At 52.6% G+C, this 14,495-nt stretch overlaps 1 protein-coding gene across 10 annotated transcripts in view; it reads left to right on the top strand.

The window, feature by feature from the left end:
* The window catches only part of Card10 (caspase recruitment domain family member 10), a 33,498-nt gene that overhangs the window by 764 nt on the left and 18,239 nt on the right, over nucleotides 1-14,495 (top strand). Inside the window, exons 2-9 of one of the 10 annotated variants that reach the window (XM_035440752.1) lie at nucleotides 1,098-1,258; nucleotides 3,827-4,078; nucleotides 4,680-4,817; nucleotides 6,746-7,071; nucleotides 10,275-10,463; nucleotides 11,479-11,634; nucleotides 12,414-12,539; nucleotides 13,897-14,088. In XM_035440752.1, coding sequence (XP_035296643.1) covers nucleotides 3,844-4,078; nucleotides 4,680-4,817; nucleotides 6,746-7,071; nucleotides 10,275-10,463; nucleotides 11,479-11,634; nucleotides 12,414-12,539; nucleotides 13,897-14,088 — 1,362 coding nt within the window. In that variant the 5' untranslated portion in view covers nucleotides 1,098-1,258; nucleotides 3,827-3,843. Of the gene's footprint in view, nucleotides 1-1,097; nucleotides 1,259-1,300; nucleotides 3,022-3,416; nucleotides 3,599-3,826; nucleotides 4,079-4,679; nucleotides 4,818-6,745; nucleotides 7,072-10,274; nucleotides 10,464-11,478; nucleotides 11,635-12,413; nucleotides 12,540-13,896; nucleotides 14,089-14,495 lie in introns of those variants that run through there. The other 9 variants (XM_027403958.2, XM_035440748.1, XM_035440747.1 and 6 more) reach the window with 9 other exon arrangements.

The following is a 14,495-nucleotide window of genomic DNA, read 5'->3' as shown; positions in this document are numbered from 1 at the left end:
TAGGTGAGCAGGGTAGTCCCGGGGAGATGGGGCGTCGAGAAAGCAGCAGAGTGGCCAGAGAGGTAGAAGAAGTCCTTGCCTGCAAGAGGGTGACATTTGATCTTAGCTCTGTTTGGCCAGAGAAGATCAGGCTAGGAGCAGAGGGATACATATTCTAGGTAGAGGTGAGGCAGAGATAAGCAGGTGGCAGGAACAGATCACGGCCTGTGGGTGAGTAGGGGTTGGGGGGGAGTACACATCGCTAGCAGGTCTGGGGCGTTTATATCTTCCAGTTTGGTGGAAAAACTGGGAAGGTTCAAACCTGAGAGAAATCTATTTTGAAATGATCTCTCAAGGATGTGAGTTTGTAGTCTCAGCTACTTGGGATGCTGAGGCAGAATTACTTGAGCCAGGGAATTTGAGGCTAGTATGGGCAGTCTAGTGAGATCTCATCTCAGCAAAAAAAAAAAAATAAAAAAATAAAAAAAAATAAAGAATAACTTCTGGCTGTTCAGTGGGAAAACACACTGTGACTTAGAGGTGGGGGTGTGGAGGGGCCAGAGGTGGTGGGACATGGAAGGGTTTAAACCTGGGGATGTGGCCAGGTGGTGGTGGCACATGCCTTTGATCACCACACTCAGGAGGCAGAGGCAGGTGAATCTCTGTGAGTTCAAGGCCAGCCTAGGATACAGAGTGAGTTGCCGGACAGCTAGGGCTGTTACACAGAAACCCTGTCTTGAAAAACCAAACAAAAACTAAAAAACCTGGGGATGTGCTCCTTGATGAGTTGGGAAAAGAACGGACTTTGAAGATGGATCAGCCCCATCTCACATACACCATCTATTCCTGCACAGAGAAGACCCATCACTCACATTCGGCTATACCTGTAAGGGAAAGGCCTTTGCCCAATGTCAGTCCCCAGGGCAACAGGTTTGCTCTTCCACTGTCCTCCCTGGGTGTGACTGGCACTGTTCATCCCTTGTCATTGCTTACAGGGAAATGGAGCCTTAGGGAGGACCAGCACTTCTGGTCAGGAGCCTGGGGACCAAAGGGTGCTGGCATAGGGGCTCTACCCTCTGTTTCCCTGCAACAGCCTTGTTTTCCTGGCATGGTGACAGGGAGAAGAGTAATGGAGCAGAAGCCACAAGAACACAGTATTAGAAGGGATGTTTAATGGTATTCATCCACCCACCAGCTGGGGACACCTGGGGACAGCTGAGCAGGTGCATCTGATGACTATGGAGATGTGGGCATGGTGCTGAGTGTCTGCTGCCTCCAGGCAAGTGTGTGTATGTGCATGTGAGTGTATGCGTGTATACAATTGTGTGTGCATGTATGTGCATCGAAGTGTGGTATCTACATAGTTGTGTATATGATTATGTGTAACCATGTGTTCACGTGTGTCTCTATAACTGTGCATATGTGAGTGTATCTGTTAGATGTGTGTGTAAAATTGTGCATGTGCCTTTGAGTGTGTCTATGTAACCATGTGTGTCCATGTGAGTGTGGCATTGTAAATATGTGTATAGTTGTGTGTGTGTGTGTGTAACCATGTACATGGTATGTGTGTAATCCTGTGTATTCCTGCTGGTATGTCTGTGAATAGTGAATGTATCTGTGTGTCCATGTGAATGTGTCTGTGAAGCCAAGTGTGTGTCTGTGAGTATGTATGTGACCGTGTGTGCACATGTGGCTGTTTCAGGATCTCTACAGCTTCTTTAAGACTGGCTCTGGGACCTGATGTGACCCAGTGACCCCCATGCTGTTGCCCTGTCAGCTTACAGTGGACTCTTAGTTTCAGTGCCTAATCCTTGGCCCTGTTTTCCCCTCTGATGAGAGAATAATTAACCAAGGACTCATTTTCCAGGCTTCCTTCCCATTATCCCTGCCAAATGAAAATAATCACTACAGGGAGGAGACGCTGCTTGCTGTGGGAAGCATAGAGTCAGGGTGTCCATGGCCCCAGAGGAGAGGTACTCCTTGGGAGGGAACCTGGAGCCTGGGAAGGAAAAAGGCCCCGGGCTGGATCAGCACTACCCCACGTGTGGCAAGTTCTAGCCCTCCCCGGCCTCTGTAGGTGTGTAGGTTTGCACTAGAATTCGATCCTTCTAAGGGGGTTCTTTTGAAGGTGAAAAGGTGATATTCCAAACAAAACCAAGCCAACCACAGCCCGTGGTTGCTTAAGGCTGGAAAAAGAACTAGGTTATGTGGGTAAACGAGGACTGTTCCTTCAGGGCCTTTGTGGTTGAACCTTGTTTCCTTGGGGGAGTGATGTGTTGAATCCAGAAGGTAATGGGTGGGTTGGGGACTCACACATCTTTCCAGCTCCTTCTGTGTCCTCTCAACCCTGCTACTCTCACGCTGAGGGCACTTTCCAGTGCCCGGAGAGCAGCTACCACGTGACTGCAGACATACCTTATTGTGAGAGTGAGTGCTAGTCCCCAAGGTGGAGGGGAGTTTTGAGGCTGCTTATCTCAAGTAATTGTCTTTAACCACAAAGCCCTCCTCAAGCATCTCAGATTACAGTCTGGAGGAACAGCCACTGAGAAATGCAAGCATCCTGGTCCCCATGTACCATCAACTTGACTCAGGAAGGGAGGTGCAGTGTGGATGTCTGCAGGGACTGACTCCCATCTTTGGAAAGGTGCCCAGGACCCCTCCCCTCTGCTGCTCACACAGGCTGTCCTGAGCTTGGGGGAAGATGCGAGCTCTTGGCAATGTGTTTGGGAACACTAAGACTGGGGAGGGGCAAGTCCTTGTCCAGGTCATTGGCGGATAAGAGGCCCAGCTGGGGAACAGGGTACAATGATTCCAACACTGAACCAGTCTGGTTCACAGCAGATCAGGGGCTTGTAAATGCTTTGACAACGTGTTTGGGGGAGGGAGAGGCATGTGAGTGTCCTGACCCGGGTTGAAGTTCCGCCCAACACTATAAGGCTATTATCCCAGAAGATGGACAAGTGTGCAAGTTCTGCCTGCTTCTGAGGCCCTGTCCCACACTTTACAGCTACTTCCTGAGAAACAGACACGGGTTATGCCCAGGTATGTGGCTCCAGGAAGAGTGGATATATACCGTACAGGTTGGTGGGTGTGATGGGGTCCTATGTGTGAGGTCTCAACCCAGAGCCTGCTAAGTTGATGTAACCTGTTTGCCGCAGGACGTGTGTGGCTAGCGCAGCGAACACTTCTTGTTGTCCAGGGCTCCGGGTGGCCAGTTGCACCCTGGCTTCGGGCATGTGGTGGGTGCGGACAGCTGTTGCACGCGTGGCCCGGGCTAGGTGCGCAGCGACGACGCGCGGGGGTGTGAGCGCGCGTGTGGCGGCCCCGCCCCATCGGGGGCCGGGCAGGTGTGGGCGGGCCGCGGGGACCCCGCCAGGACAGGCCGGGAGAGCCGGCGGGAAACAGGAAGCGGGGTGGGTGGGGGTGGGGAGCCGCGGCAGGCCGGGAGAGCGGCCCGGAGCACGGCCGGAGCGCAGCGGGGCGCGGGTGATGTGGGGAGGCTCGGGCGGCCGCGGGGCCGGGGGCGGAGCCAATGACCCCGAGGGCACCGCCCCGTCGCGCCGCCGGAGCCGTCGGCCGAGCACCGAGCCGGCAGCCCAGGGTAGTTGCGGCGCCCGCGGTGAGTGCGAGAAGGACACGGGCGGGACAGCGTGAGGACCCGAAAGGACGCTGACGGGACAGCGTGGGGACACGGGAGGACGCGGGCGGAACCGCGCAGGGATCCGGGAGGACGCTGGAGGGACAGTTAAGGGATCGGGGAGGACGGAGCGGGACGGCGCGGGGACCCGCGGGCGACGCCCAGGTGCGATGGCCGCGGCTCCGTGCCCACCGTGCCTGTCACCCGCAGACTCCGAGGACGCGGCCATGCAGGGCCGGGCGGACGCGGGCGAGGCCGACGAGGAGGCTGGGGCCGGCTCGGGGTCGGAGGCCGAGGAGGACGCGCTGTGGGAGCGGATCGAGGGCGTCCGCCACCGGCTGACGCGCGCCCTGAACCCGGCCAAGCTCACTCCGTATCTGCGCCAGTGCCGCGTCCTGGACGAGCAGGATGAGGAGGAGGTGCTCAGCACATACCGTTTCCCGTGCCGGGCCAACCGCACCGGTGAGCCCGCCGCCTCCAGGGCTTTCCTGGGCCCACTCCAGATAGAAGGCTGGATGTGGTGGTGGCCGGTGTAGATGGCGACCCCTGCGGGATCTTTCCTGTGCTCTTTGACCTCTCTGGTCCTCTCTGTTCCATCTGTGTGGCAATGCACCCCGTGCACCCCCTTAGAGAATCAGGCACCCCCTTAGAGAATCAGTTTTCCTCAGGAGCTGAAGTCTGGCCTCAGTTTTCTGAGGCTCTTCTGCCCCTGGGTGTCTTTGGACCAGAGCTGGTAAGGGAGCCAGGCTCTCAGGGAACTTAAGCCAATTTGGGCATTTTCAATAACCGGGCATGGGTGTGTGTGTGTGTGGGGTGGGGTGTGTGTGTGTGTGTGTGTGTGGTGCTTGGGACCTGCTGCAGTGCAGGTGATGTGCTGTGAGGAAGGTCTGGTGTTCCTAGCCAGGGAAGACTGAGTTTTGCTCTCTGATGTGTTGGGACAGGCCCCTGTGTGTGTCACAGCCCAAAAATCTGGGGAACGTGGGCCCTGGAGCATTGTGTTGTTAGAGAGCAGGGGCTTTGGGGAAGCCCTCATACTGACCCCGGCTGCAACCTTTACCCTTAGGGCGCCTCATAGACATCTTGCGCTGCCGCGGCAAGAGGGGCTTCGAGGCCTTCTTGGAAGCCCTGGAATTCTACTACCCAGAACACTTCACGCTGCTCACTGGCCAGGAACCCGCCCAACGCTGCTCCATGATCCTTGGTGAGCAATCTCAATGGGTGTCCCAGCCTCACTGCTAGGCCAGAGGTTTCTTACCCTAACTCATCAGAACCCTACTTCCACTATTCCTATTGGACAGATAGAGAAACTGAGGCAGAGACTGCAGAAGTTTATTCAGGGCCCCCACCATAGGTGGAAGTTAGGCTGGATCCAGAGTTCAGAGTCCATGTGCTTAGCAAGACTCTCCCTAAGAATCTTTCTGGATAGTATGGCTTGCACATACAGCTTAGAGTGTGTCATATAAACATTCAAGAGTCAATGAGATGGCTCAGTGGGTGAAGACGCAAGCCAGTAAGCCTGGCCACCTGAGTTCAGTCACTGGAGCCCATGTGGTGGAAGGAGAGAATCAACTCTAGAAAGTTGTTCTTTGACCTCCATATAAATGCTCTCCTCTACCCCCAAATAAATAAATGTAATAAGAAGTTCAAGCCCACTGTGGTGATGTGATGTTGGTCTGTAGTAACACTCAGGAGGCAGAGGCAGGACCAAGTTCAAGGCCAGCTTTGGCTATATAATGAGCTGCAAGTCAGCTTTGACTACACATCCAGACCTTGTGTCTTTTTTGTTTTGTGGGATAGTTGTCGAGGCTTCTTGTCCGAGCAGTTACTCACACTCAGGCTTGGCCTGCCTGCCTTGTCCAGGATCTTGCTTTTTTGCAGAATGGCTGATTCCACTTGTTTGAAGTGACAGCATAAGCAATGTGTCTTAGTGAAGCTGTCCTGCCACATAACTCATTTGTGGAAACCTTAGCTGGTGGACAACTAGGTTGTTTCTAGTTTTGTAACATTCTATCCTCCAGTGGGCAACTCTGTGAAGTTCTATTCTGAACTTGGGAGAGTTTCTGAAGTAGACTTTCTCAAAGAATGTATATATTTTAAGTGTTTTATGAGCATGCCTCCCCCAGCAGAGTGTGAGGGTCCTTTTGCTATACTTTTATGAATCCCAAGCATGATCTTGAAACATTTTTGCCTGGCAGATATGTAAAAATCATGTTTCAGGTTTGCATCTTCTGGTTTTGGTTTTTACTTTTGTTTCCCTCTTTGAGACAGGGTTTCTCTGTGTAGTCCTGGCTGTCCTGGAACTCATTCTGTAGACCAGGCTGGCCTTAAACTCAGAGATTCACCTGCCCCATATAAACTTTAATCCCAAGTGCTGGGATTAAAGATGTGGTCCACTACCTCCCTAGCAAAATTTTTATCTTCTTAAGTGATATAGTTCATAGCTTACTATTTAGTGAACAGTGAGTTAACAAGATGGGTAGAGTGGTAATATTTATTTTATAGTGCCATGAAGTTTAAATAAGTCGATACAGTGTCTAGTATAAAGAATGAAGTCAAGGAACACTAGTGACTGGTGTTGCTGTTATAGCTTGTGGGTTGGAACATATGTTTAGTTTTTCCTCTTTTCTTTTTCAGTTGTTTGCTTTTCTTGTTTTGTGGGAACTCTTCATGTATTATGGCTTTGAGTTCCCTTAAGGTTTTTCCTCCTTTATTTTTGTTTGTTCTGTAACTTTGTTAGCTCTTTTACTTTTCAGAGGTTTGTTTTGGTTTTGATTTTTTTGAGACAGGGTTTCTTTGTGTAGCTCCAGCTGTCTTGGAACTCTGTAAACCAGGCTGGCCTTGAACTTAGAAATCCACCTGCCTTTGCTTCCTAGTGCTGAGTTTAAAGTCATGCACCACTGCATCTGGCCAGATATTTAAAACAAACTTTATTTTAATACAGATTTGTCCACTTTTTTTCTCTCTTATAACTCCTGGATTTTATGCCTTGTTTGGGAAGACCTTCCCTGTCCAACAATAGCAAAAACATCTTCCAGAATTTTTCTCTAGTAATTTTCTGGTTTGAGTTTTTCTGTGTAGTCCCTGGATTTTATTCGACCCTCTTGAATATTCTTTTTCCTGCCCTGGCAGATGAGGAAGGGCCCGAGGGCCTAACCCAGTTCTTGATGACTGAGGTGCGGAGGCTTCGGGAAGCTCGAAAGAGCCAGCTGCAGCGGGAGCAGCAACTACAGGCCCGAGGCCGGGCACTGGAGGAAGAGCGGGCAGGGCTGGAGCAGCGGCTGCGGGAGCAGCAACAGGCACAGGAACGCTGCCAGCGGTTGCGTGAGGACTGGGAGGCAGGCAGCCTGGAGCTGCTGCGGCTCAAGGATGAGAACTATATGATCGCCATGCGTCTGGCTCAACTCAGTGAGGAGAAGAACTCAGCTGTGCTGCGCAGCCGAGACCTGCAGCTTGCGGTAGGCCCTGGGGAGATGGTAGGATCTGATAGAGAAGGGAGATGTTTGACAACAAAGGGATGGTAACATGGTCATGGTACATGTTTCAGAGTCGTCATCGACCCAATTTTGACTGAGGAGTAGTTCTTTTACCTCCCTGTGTTCATGTTTCATTATGTTATGACTGGTTCTGTATTCAGAGAGACACCCCACCCCCCAAAGCATGTGGACATTCTGGGAATAAGTATTACTATTATTATTATTATTTGAGACAGGGTCTGAAGTATCCTGGGTTGGCCTCAAGGATGTAGCTGAGGATAGCCTTGAACTTCTGATCCTCTTGCCTCCACCTCCCAAATGCTGGGAGACAGGTGTCTTGTTTACCTAGTGCATGTGCATGCTAGGCCAGCATTGTATTAACATACTCCTACACTCTGGGAACAGTTTTGGTTGTCATGACTAGGATGATAGCATTAGCATTTAGTAAATAGAGGCCAAGGATGCTGCCACATGTCCTACCATGCCCAGGATGGCTGCCACAACAGATTTATCAGCTCAGATGTCAGTAGTGCCAAGGTGATGAGACTTTGGGCTGTAAGTATTAAGTGAGGTTAGGGCCTGGAATATTAGATGCAGATAATGCTTGCCAACGGCAGTGTTGAACCTGAGCCATCAGTTATCACAGTCACCCAGCGCAGGTTTTATGCCTGGCTTCATCTTGTCCTCACCAACACACAATGCTCAGGTTCTTTTCCCCGGTACAGATGCAGGGGCACACAGTGGTAAAGGGGCTTGTCCAAGGTGTCAGAGCCTGGGTATGATCTGTGCCTGCCGGAGCAGGCCTCTTCCTGCGGATGCCATTCTGTCTGTTTCTGGCCAGTGAACTCCCATTGGGTCCTCTCCAACGGATCCCCAGGTTGCCTTTCATGGACTGAGGGTCTCTCAAAGACTGAGGGATGGAGCCCCACTCTCACTCTCCTCCATTCTGGTGTTGGTGGTGATGACATAGGGATGGGGTCGAGAACAGCACTTGGGACTCTGGGGCACCATTGCCTGGGTTTGTACTTGTTGGCTGGCTCAGTGTTTTGGGGGTAGGGAGCCCAGATGAGATTCCTGAGGCTCCTGCCCCCACTTGTGGTGGAGGTGGAGTGTTTGCAGGCAGGAGCCAATTGTACATGCATGGCTGGGGGATGTCCTGTGTGTACAGTCATGGGGAGGGGCGCTGCTGGACTGCAGGGGGCTGGAAAAGATGCAGAGGAAGGTCCCTTTGCTCATGGATGGGACCGTGTGCTTCAGTGGCTGTTTAGTGGGTAGAGTGAGAAGGAGACGAAATGAATAGAGAACCCACACTGCCCCCCTCATCCACCTGCATGTCTGGGAGCTTTTCCTGTTTTAGAATTTAAAAGAGGACTCACAGGTGGAGGTTCTCAGTGCAGCCAATGGAGCCTGGCTCCCCAGCTTGGCCTCCTCCCACCATGGACAGGTGTCTGTGGTGGCTGATTTAATGCTGTGTTTTATAGGGTGCAAAGTTAATGAGATGTTATTTCTAAGCAACATAAATTTAAGGAGTGAACACTGTAATTTCGTGCTCAGGAGTTTGTACACTGGGATTAAAGGCATCCGGGTTTCCTGGGGCTTGGCTGGCGACCTGTGTTCTGAGCTCACTGGGGAAGCCGGCTAGCCTGAGGGTCAGGCAGGAACCTGGATGTGCATTTGTGGTTTGCTGTGAAGGGTGTGGCCAGGCCAGTCCTTGAAACCAGCTGTCTCTCTCCGCTGGGTCACAAAGCGTGTTTTGTGAGTGGGAAGGAATGCGGGGGTCAAGACTTTCAGAGTCTTTGTGGAGGAGTGGACTGTTAATTCGAGGAGCTGCTGACCCAGCTTCAGACCGGGGTGTGTATGTATGTGCTGTTCTGGGCTCTGGGCTCTGGACCGGCAGTCACTTTCCAGACCAGGACACTCCTAAGACACCAGGCGTTGGTTCTCTTGAGGACATCCCCAGAGGTTATTGTGCTCTTCCCTGCTCTGTGACCTCACTGATGGTCTGCACCTGTTGCTCCTCTTCCCTCAACCTGGCCACCCCAGATCCCACATGCATTTGGAAAACATCCCTGGCCAAGAACACTGTACTCCAGCAAACTGACCATATGTGTTGGACTTTGGGCCAGGCATCACCAGCTGCCCACCCCCATCCAGCTCCCAGGCCAGGCTCTGGCTTCCCCGTGACGGCCAGGGCTCTGGGCTTTCTTTATGAAGCTCCACAATGGCCATGTCTCCCTTGTGGTCGACTCACAGCTTGCTTTGTCCTGTCTTTGTCTTCCTCAGTTCTTAACAGCTCTGGGAGGCAGGGGAGGGGCAGGGCCTGTTGTGCTGATGATAAGCTGAGTCTGGGAGGAGATGAGGGACTTACTTAGGGTGGCACAGTACAGGCTGGGAACACTGAAGCCGACACCTGGATGGAGGTGTGGCTGCGCGTGAACCAGCAAGCCAATCTTTTGGAGAAAACTTCTCTGTAAGGATTTTCTTTCCTCTTTCCTTGTTTAAAGACAGGGTCTCACTATGTAACCCAGGCTGATTTAGAATTTAATATTAGCCCAGGCTGGCCTTAAATTCTTGGCAATCCTCCTGCTTCAGCCTCCTGAGTGCTGAGATTATGGGCATGTGCCCCTGCACATAGTTACTTGGTGAAGAATTTTCTGAGCCCCCCTCCCCAACTCCCCTCTGTGTGTTGGGGGCTGGCTGGGTGGGATCTGGGCTGGAGGGGCATTCTTGGCTGATGGGCTGGATGAGGCCCTTAGACCCATCACTTCTTTCTCCTCCTGGTCTACATAAGGAGACCCAGGAAGGCACAGCCAGAGGCACTGACTTTCTCAAGGCTACCTTTAATTCAGGCAGAGCTGCGACAAGGTCCTGTCCCCCTTCCTGTTTTCATATAGTCCTCTTCCTGTGTCACATTGATACTGGCTAAATTAGGTGTTATGTGCAGCATATCTTTTCAAGGCTGTCCCTTGGAGGTTAGCCTTGGCTAACCCTGGGAGGATAGCCTTGGCTTTCCCCTTCCCTCCTTCCTATCTCTTCTATATTTGCCCAGCCCGGCACCTCTTCAGAACTGAATCTCAGTCAGACCCCCCCACCTCCCCAACCCTTAGGCTTCTCAGGGACCTAGGAACACCTTGGGGTGGTTCCCAACGGGTCCCAGCTGGGCTGATTCATGTCTTGGGCCTCAGGTGGATCAGCTCAAGCTCAAAGTCAGCCGGCTGGAAGAAGAGTGTGCACTGCTGCGGAGGGCCAGGGGGCCACTGCCTGGGCCTGAAGACAAGGAGGAGCCAGATGGTGCAGATCTGCTTTCTGAGCTTCGGGCAGAGAATCAGCGGCTGACTGCCTCACTGCAGGAGCTCCAGGAAGGTCTTCAGCAGGTAAGGCCCTGGTGTTGGGATGTGGGTCAGCCAGAAGCTAGCCTCTGCTGTCCACTGTCCTTCCGACACCAGAGGCTGATGGCTAATGCAAGCCCGGCTCACTTCTCACCTGAAACTCTGGGGCCTTAGCATACTGAACGGCTTGGAGATTCAGTGTGAGGTCTGTAGTCAATCCCCAGAGGTCTCTGAACCCCATAAAATTGCACCTCTGAATGTATATGAGCATATACACTAGAGAGAGGGGTCCCAATTTCTCTCTTAAAATACGATGTTAGAAATCAAGCTTAGGGCACTGACCTATACTCCAGCCCTAGTTTCTCTTGTAATGGTCAGTTTGTTTTGACCTGGCTCACTCTAGTCCTGGCCGATCTATAACTGGTTATGTAGCCTAGGCTGGTCTCAAATTTGTGGTAATCTTCCTGCCTTTGCCTCCTGAATGCTGGGATTATAGACCTGTGCCACCACTCCTGACTTTTCAGGAATTTGTGAAGGCATCTCTGACCCTGAAGTGGTTGAGACAGTCTCTAGGTTTGGGACACTTGCTTAGTGTCCTTGGTGTCAGTGGCAGTGTGGACTTGCTATTTTTCCACACAGAAACTGGAAAGAACATTGTTTATTTTGTGGGTTTTTTTGGGTGCGTGACTAGAAGTGGGACTAGGGTCTGGATCTTGGATTCAAGACCAGCCCCTTGAAAGCCTTCAGTCAGAGGGATGGGGAGAGGTCTTGGGAACAGTGCTGGGTGTGGGGCCAGAGTGATTGGGAGTGGGCTAGGGTGTGACATGGCCCCAAATGAGCTTGAGAATGTCCTCCCTGAGCTGCTCATGTCTTCTGGAGGACAGTGGGACTGGAGGGGCCACACCACTCTCCACATACGGAAACCGAGGTATAGGTGCCAAGCCTAGGACAGTAGCACATTTGGTTGTTTTGGAGGGTTGAGGGCTGTCTTCCTTCCTCTGTATGCCCAAGGTAGGGTTGGAGGACCAAGGGTTGAGGTGACCCCCACTTTACCCTGCAGGAGGTGAGCCGGCCAGGGGCTTCAGGCTCTGAGCGCATCCTGCTGGACATTCTGGAGCATGACTGGAGGGAGGCGCAGGACAGCAGGCAGGAGCTGTGTCAGAAGCTGCACACAGTACAAGGGGAGCTTCAGTGGGCCGAGGAACTTCGGGACAAGGTAGGGACTACGCTCCACCTCCTCACCAACACCCTGCTCCACCACCTTCTGCTAATGCCCTGGTTTAGGAGGGGATACTGCCTGGCATGGTTGGTGGACCCCAGTAGGCTTCCATCGGTGTCTTCAGCAGACATTAGGCTCATTTATCCTTGTGTGTCAGGAAGGCCTTTTTAGGCATTGACGATTCACCAGAAAACACATCCAAGACTCCCTAAAATGAAGAAATAAATCTTAAAAAAACAAAAACAAAAACCGCAAACCTGTAGTGTCTGGGGACCTAGCTCAGTGGTAGAGTACTTGCCTAGCAAACAAAAGCGCCTGGGCTCGGACCCAAGTTCAGTTCTGAGCACCTATGTCAGGTTGCTCCCAAGGGCTTATAATTCTGTCTCCAGGGGATCTATCAGTTGTCCTTTGTCAACACCTGCACTCATGTGAACACCCCCCCCCCATATACACATACTTTAAAATAAAAAATAAATATTCAACCCCAAGGCTCCCACTCCTGGAGAGGGTGCTTCTAGCAGGCAGGTGCACGGAATGCACACCCGAGAGCCCAAGGCATGCTGGGAAGGAAGCTGAGAAGAGTCAAGGTGTAGGCTGAAGTTTCCATGGGAGACCCTGGCGTGGAGGGTGCTTGGAATTATCAAGCCCGTTTTATGACTTAGGCAGTTGAGGCCCAGCAAGACAAAGACAATGGCTGAGGATATCCCACTGGAGAAGTGGGCACTTGTTCCTGGGTTTTTGGGGTTCTGAGCCTGGCCCACCTGCTCTGCCCATAGTACCTGCAAGAGATGGAAGATCTGCGGCTCAAACACCGAACGCTGCTGAAGGACTGTGACCTCTATAAGCACCGCATGGCCACTGTGCTGGCCCAGCTGGAGGAGATTGAGAAAGAGCGGGACCAGGTGAGCTGCGGCCTGCTGCGTGGCATCCCTCATCCCACCACTGGTTCTGATTTAGGGAGGAGGAGGAGGAGGAAGCCGGATTGGCACTGCAGGAAGAGACATTAAAAGTGCACTGCTGAATTGAGATGAGGTTGGCAGGCCAGGGAGACAGGTAAGCATCTTCACATATACCCAGGCAAGCCTGGGAGTGTGCTGCACTGTGAAACAAGGGCGTCTGATGCCCACTGGTCCAGTATGTGCCTCACAGTCCTCCAGAGACTCTGCTCCAATCCTCTCACTGCAGAGGGCCCAGGGAGGGTCGCCCTTGCTGATGATCACATGGGCAGGGCCCAGACCCTTGGTAGATCACATAGGGGTCCCTGCATTGCAGCTGGGAGCTCTGTCTTTTCCTATGAGCACTTGAGGGATCTGCCTTAGACTCTGAGCTCCCCTTCCCTCTAAGATCCTTATACATCTCAGCCTGGAGGAGGGACCTGCAAATATTTGCTGATGGAGAAATTCCCCAAGGTTTTGGCTTTGTGTTTCTGGCATCACAGGCCTGTCTCCTGAGAAGGCTGCAGGGCGGCTGAGGACCTCAGACCAGTTCTTTGATGCCACTCTCCACTGTGTGGGAGGGCCCCCTGTGGTGGGTATGAGGCTTTTGTCCCACCACCCATGTTAGAATGGCCCCTTGAGTCTCCTAAGAATCTTTAGAATGTAAGATTGGGGTGTCGTCCCTGGCATTGCCATTGTGGTGCTTTCAGGCCACCAGGCTACTTCAGCCCCCAGGCCTTTGCTTCAACTCCCCTAGAAGCAGTGTGGGCAAGTCTGGGCCTGGACCTAGCTCTTAGGGACTTCATCTTCATGGAAGGAAAGTGGCTACACCAGGCTGGGTTGGATTCAGTTCCTGTAGGGACCCAAGTGCTGTGGTTAAAGATATTAGATGTTAGATGCACAGTGGGTCTCTTGGAAGCTTTTCTTTTTGAGACAGGGTTTCTCTGTGTAGTCCTGGCTATAGACCATCTGACCACAAACTCATAGATCCACCTGCCTCTGCCTCCCTAGTGCTGGGATCAAAGGCGTGCGCCACCACTGCCTGGCTTGGAAGCATCTTAAGTTTAGGGGTGTGATGTTCCTGGACTCTGCCCTTTCCAGCTAGAGCCACCTGTAGCCCTGATGGTGGTGTTTTTCCACCTGCAAGTGAGGCAGTAATCAGCCTTCTTAGTTGGTCTGTGTATAGATAAAATGAGCTGATGCTAAACACAGCCCCCTGCCCCATAAAGGAAGTGCCCACAGGCGACAGCACCATTCTTGTTAAACATCCAGTCCACCAAGCCAGCGTGCCTCCCTCAAAGACTGGCTGCCCTGCTCTCTCCAGGCAATCCAGAGCCGAGACCGGATCCAGTTGCAATACTCTCAGAGTCTCATTGAGAAGGATCAGTACCGCAAGCAGGTGCGGGGACTAGAGGCAGAGCGCGATGAGTTGCTTACCACAGTCACCAGCCTGGAGGGGACCAAGGCCATGCTGGAGGCACAGCTGCAGCGGGCACAGGGGGGCTCCTGTCTCAAGGTGAGTGGGGGCAGAAGCATAGCGCCCTGGGGCTGGGGTACTGTGGACTTGGGGAACCTTGCTTCATGGGAAAAAATATGCTGGCTTAAGGCTGGGGTTCTACTGCAAGCTGACTGCAGACACTGTAAGCCTGAATGCCGGAGGGCCTGTGAGCAGGACCCTCAGAGGCAGTGAGGCTAGTCTAGCATAGGCCTTGAAGTTCCACAAGAGAACAGCTGTTCCATCCTTTCATAGTGCAGGCCCTAGAGAGGGTCAGGGGTCTGCTGGAGATCACATAGTCAGGTGGCACTGGCCCAGGGCCTGGATCCTTGGGAAATCAGACAGAGGCCCTTGGACTCTGCCAGGAGCTCTGCTATTTCCTGTTTTTGGTGGCTTGTGATGAGCTCATGGGCTTGGAGGAGTAGAAG

This window comes from Cricetulus griseus, chromosome 2 (assembly GCF_003668045.3).
Source record: "Cricetulus griseus strain 17A/GY chromosome 2, alternate assembly CriGri-PICRH-1.0, whole genome shotgun sequence".
Classification (NCBI taxonomy): Eukaryota; Metazoa; Chordata; class Mammalia; order Rodentia; family Cricetidae; genus Cricetulus; species Cricetulus griseus.
Note: the sequence above shows the minus strand (reverse complement) of the source record. Positions and strands in the feature narration are given on the sequence as shown.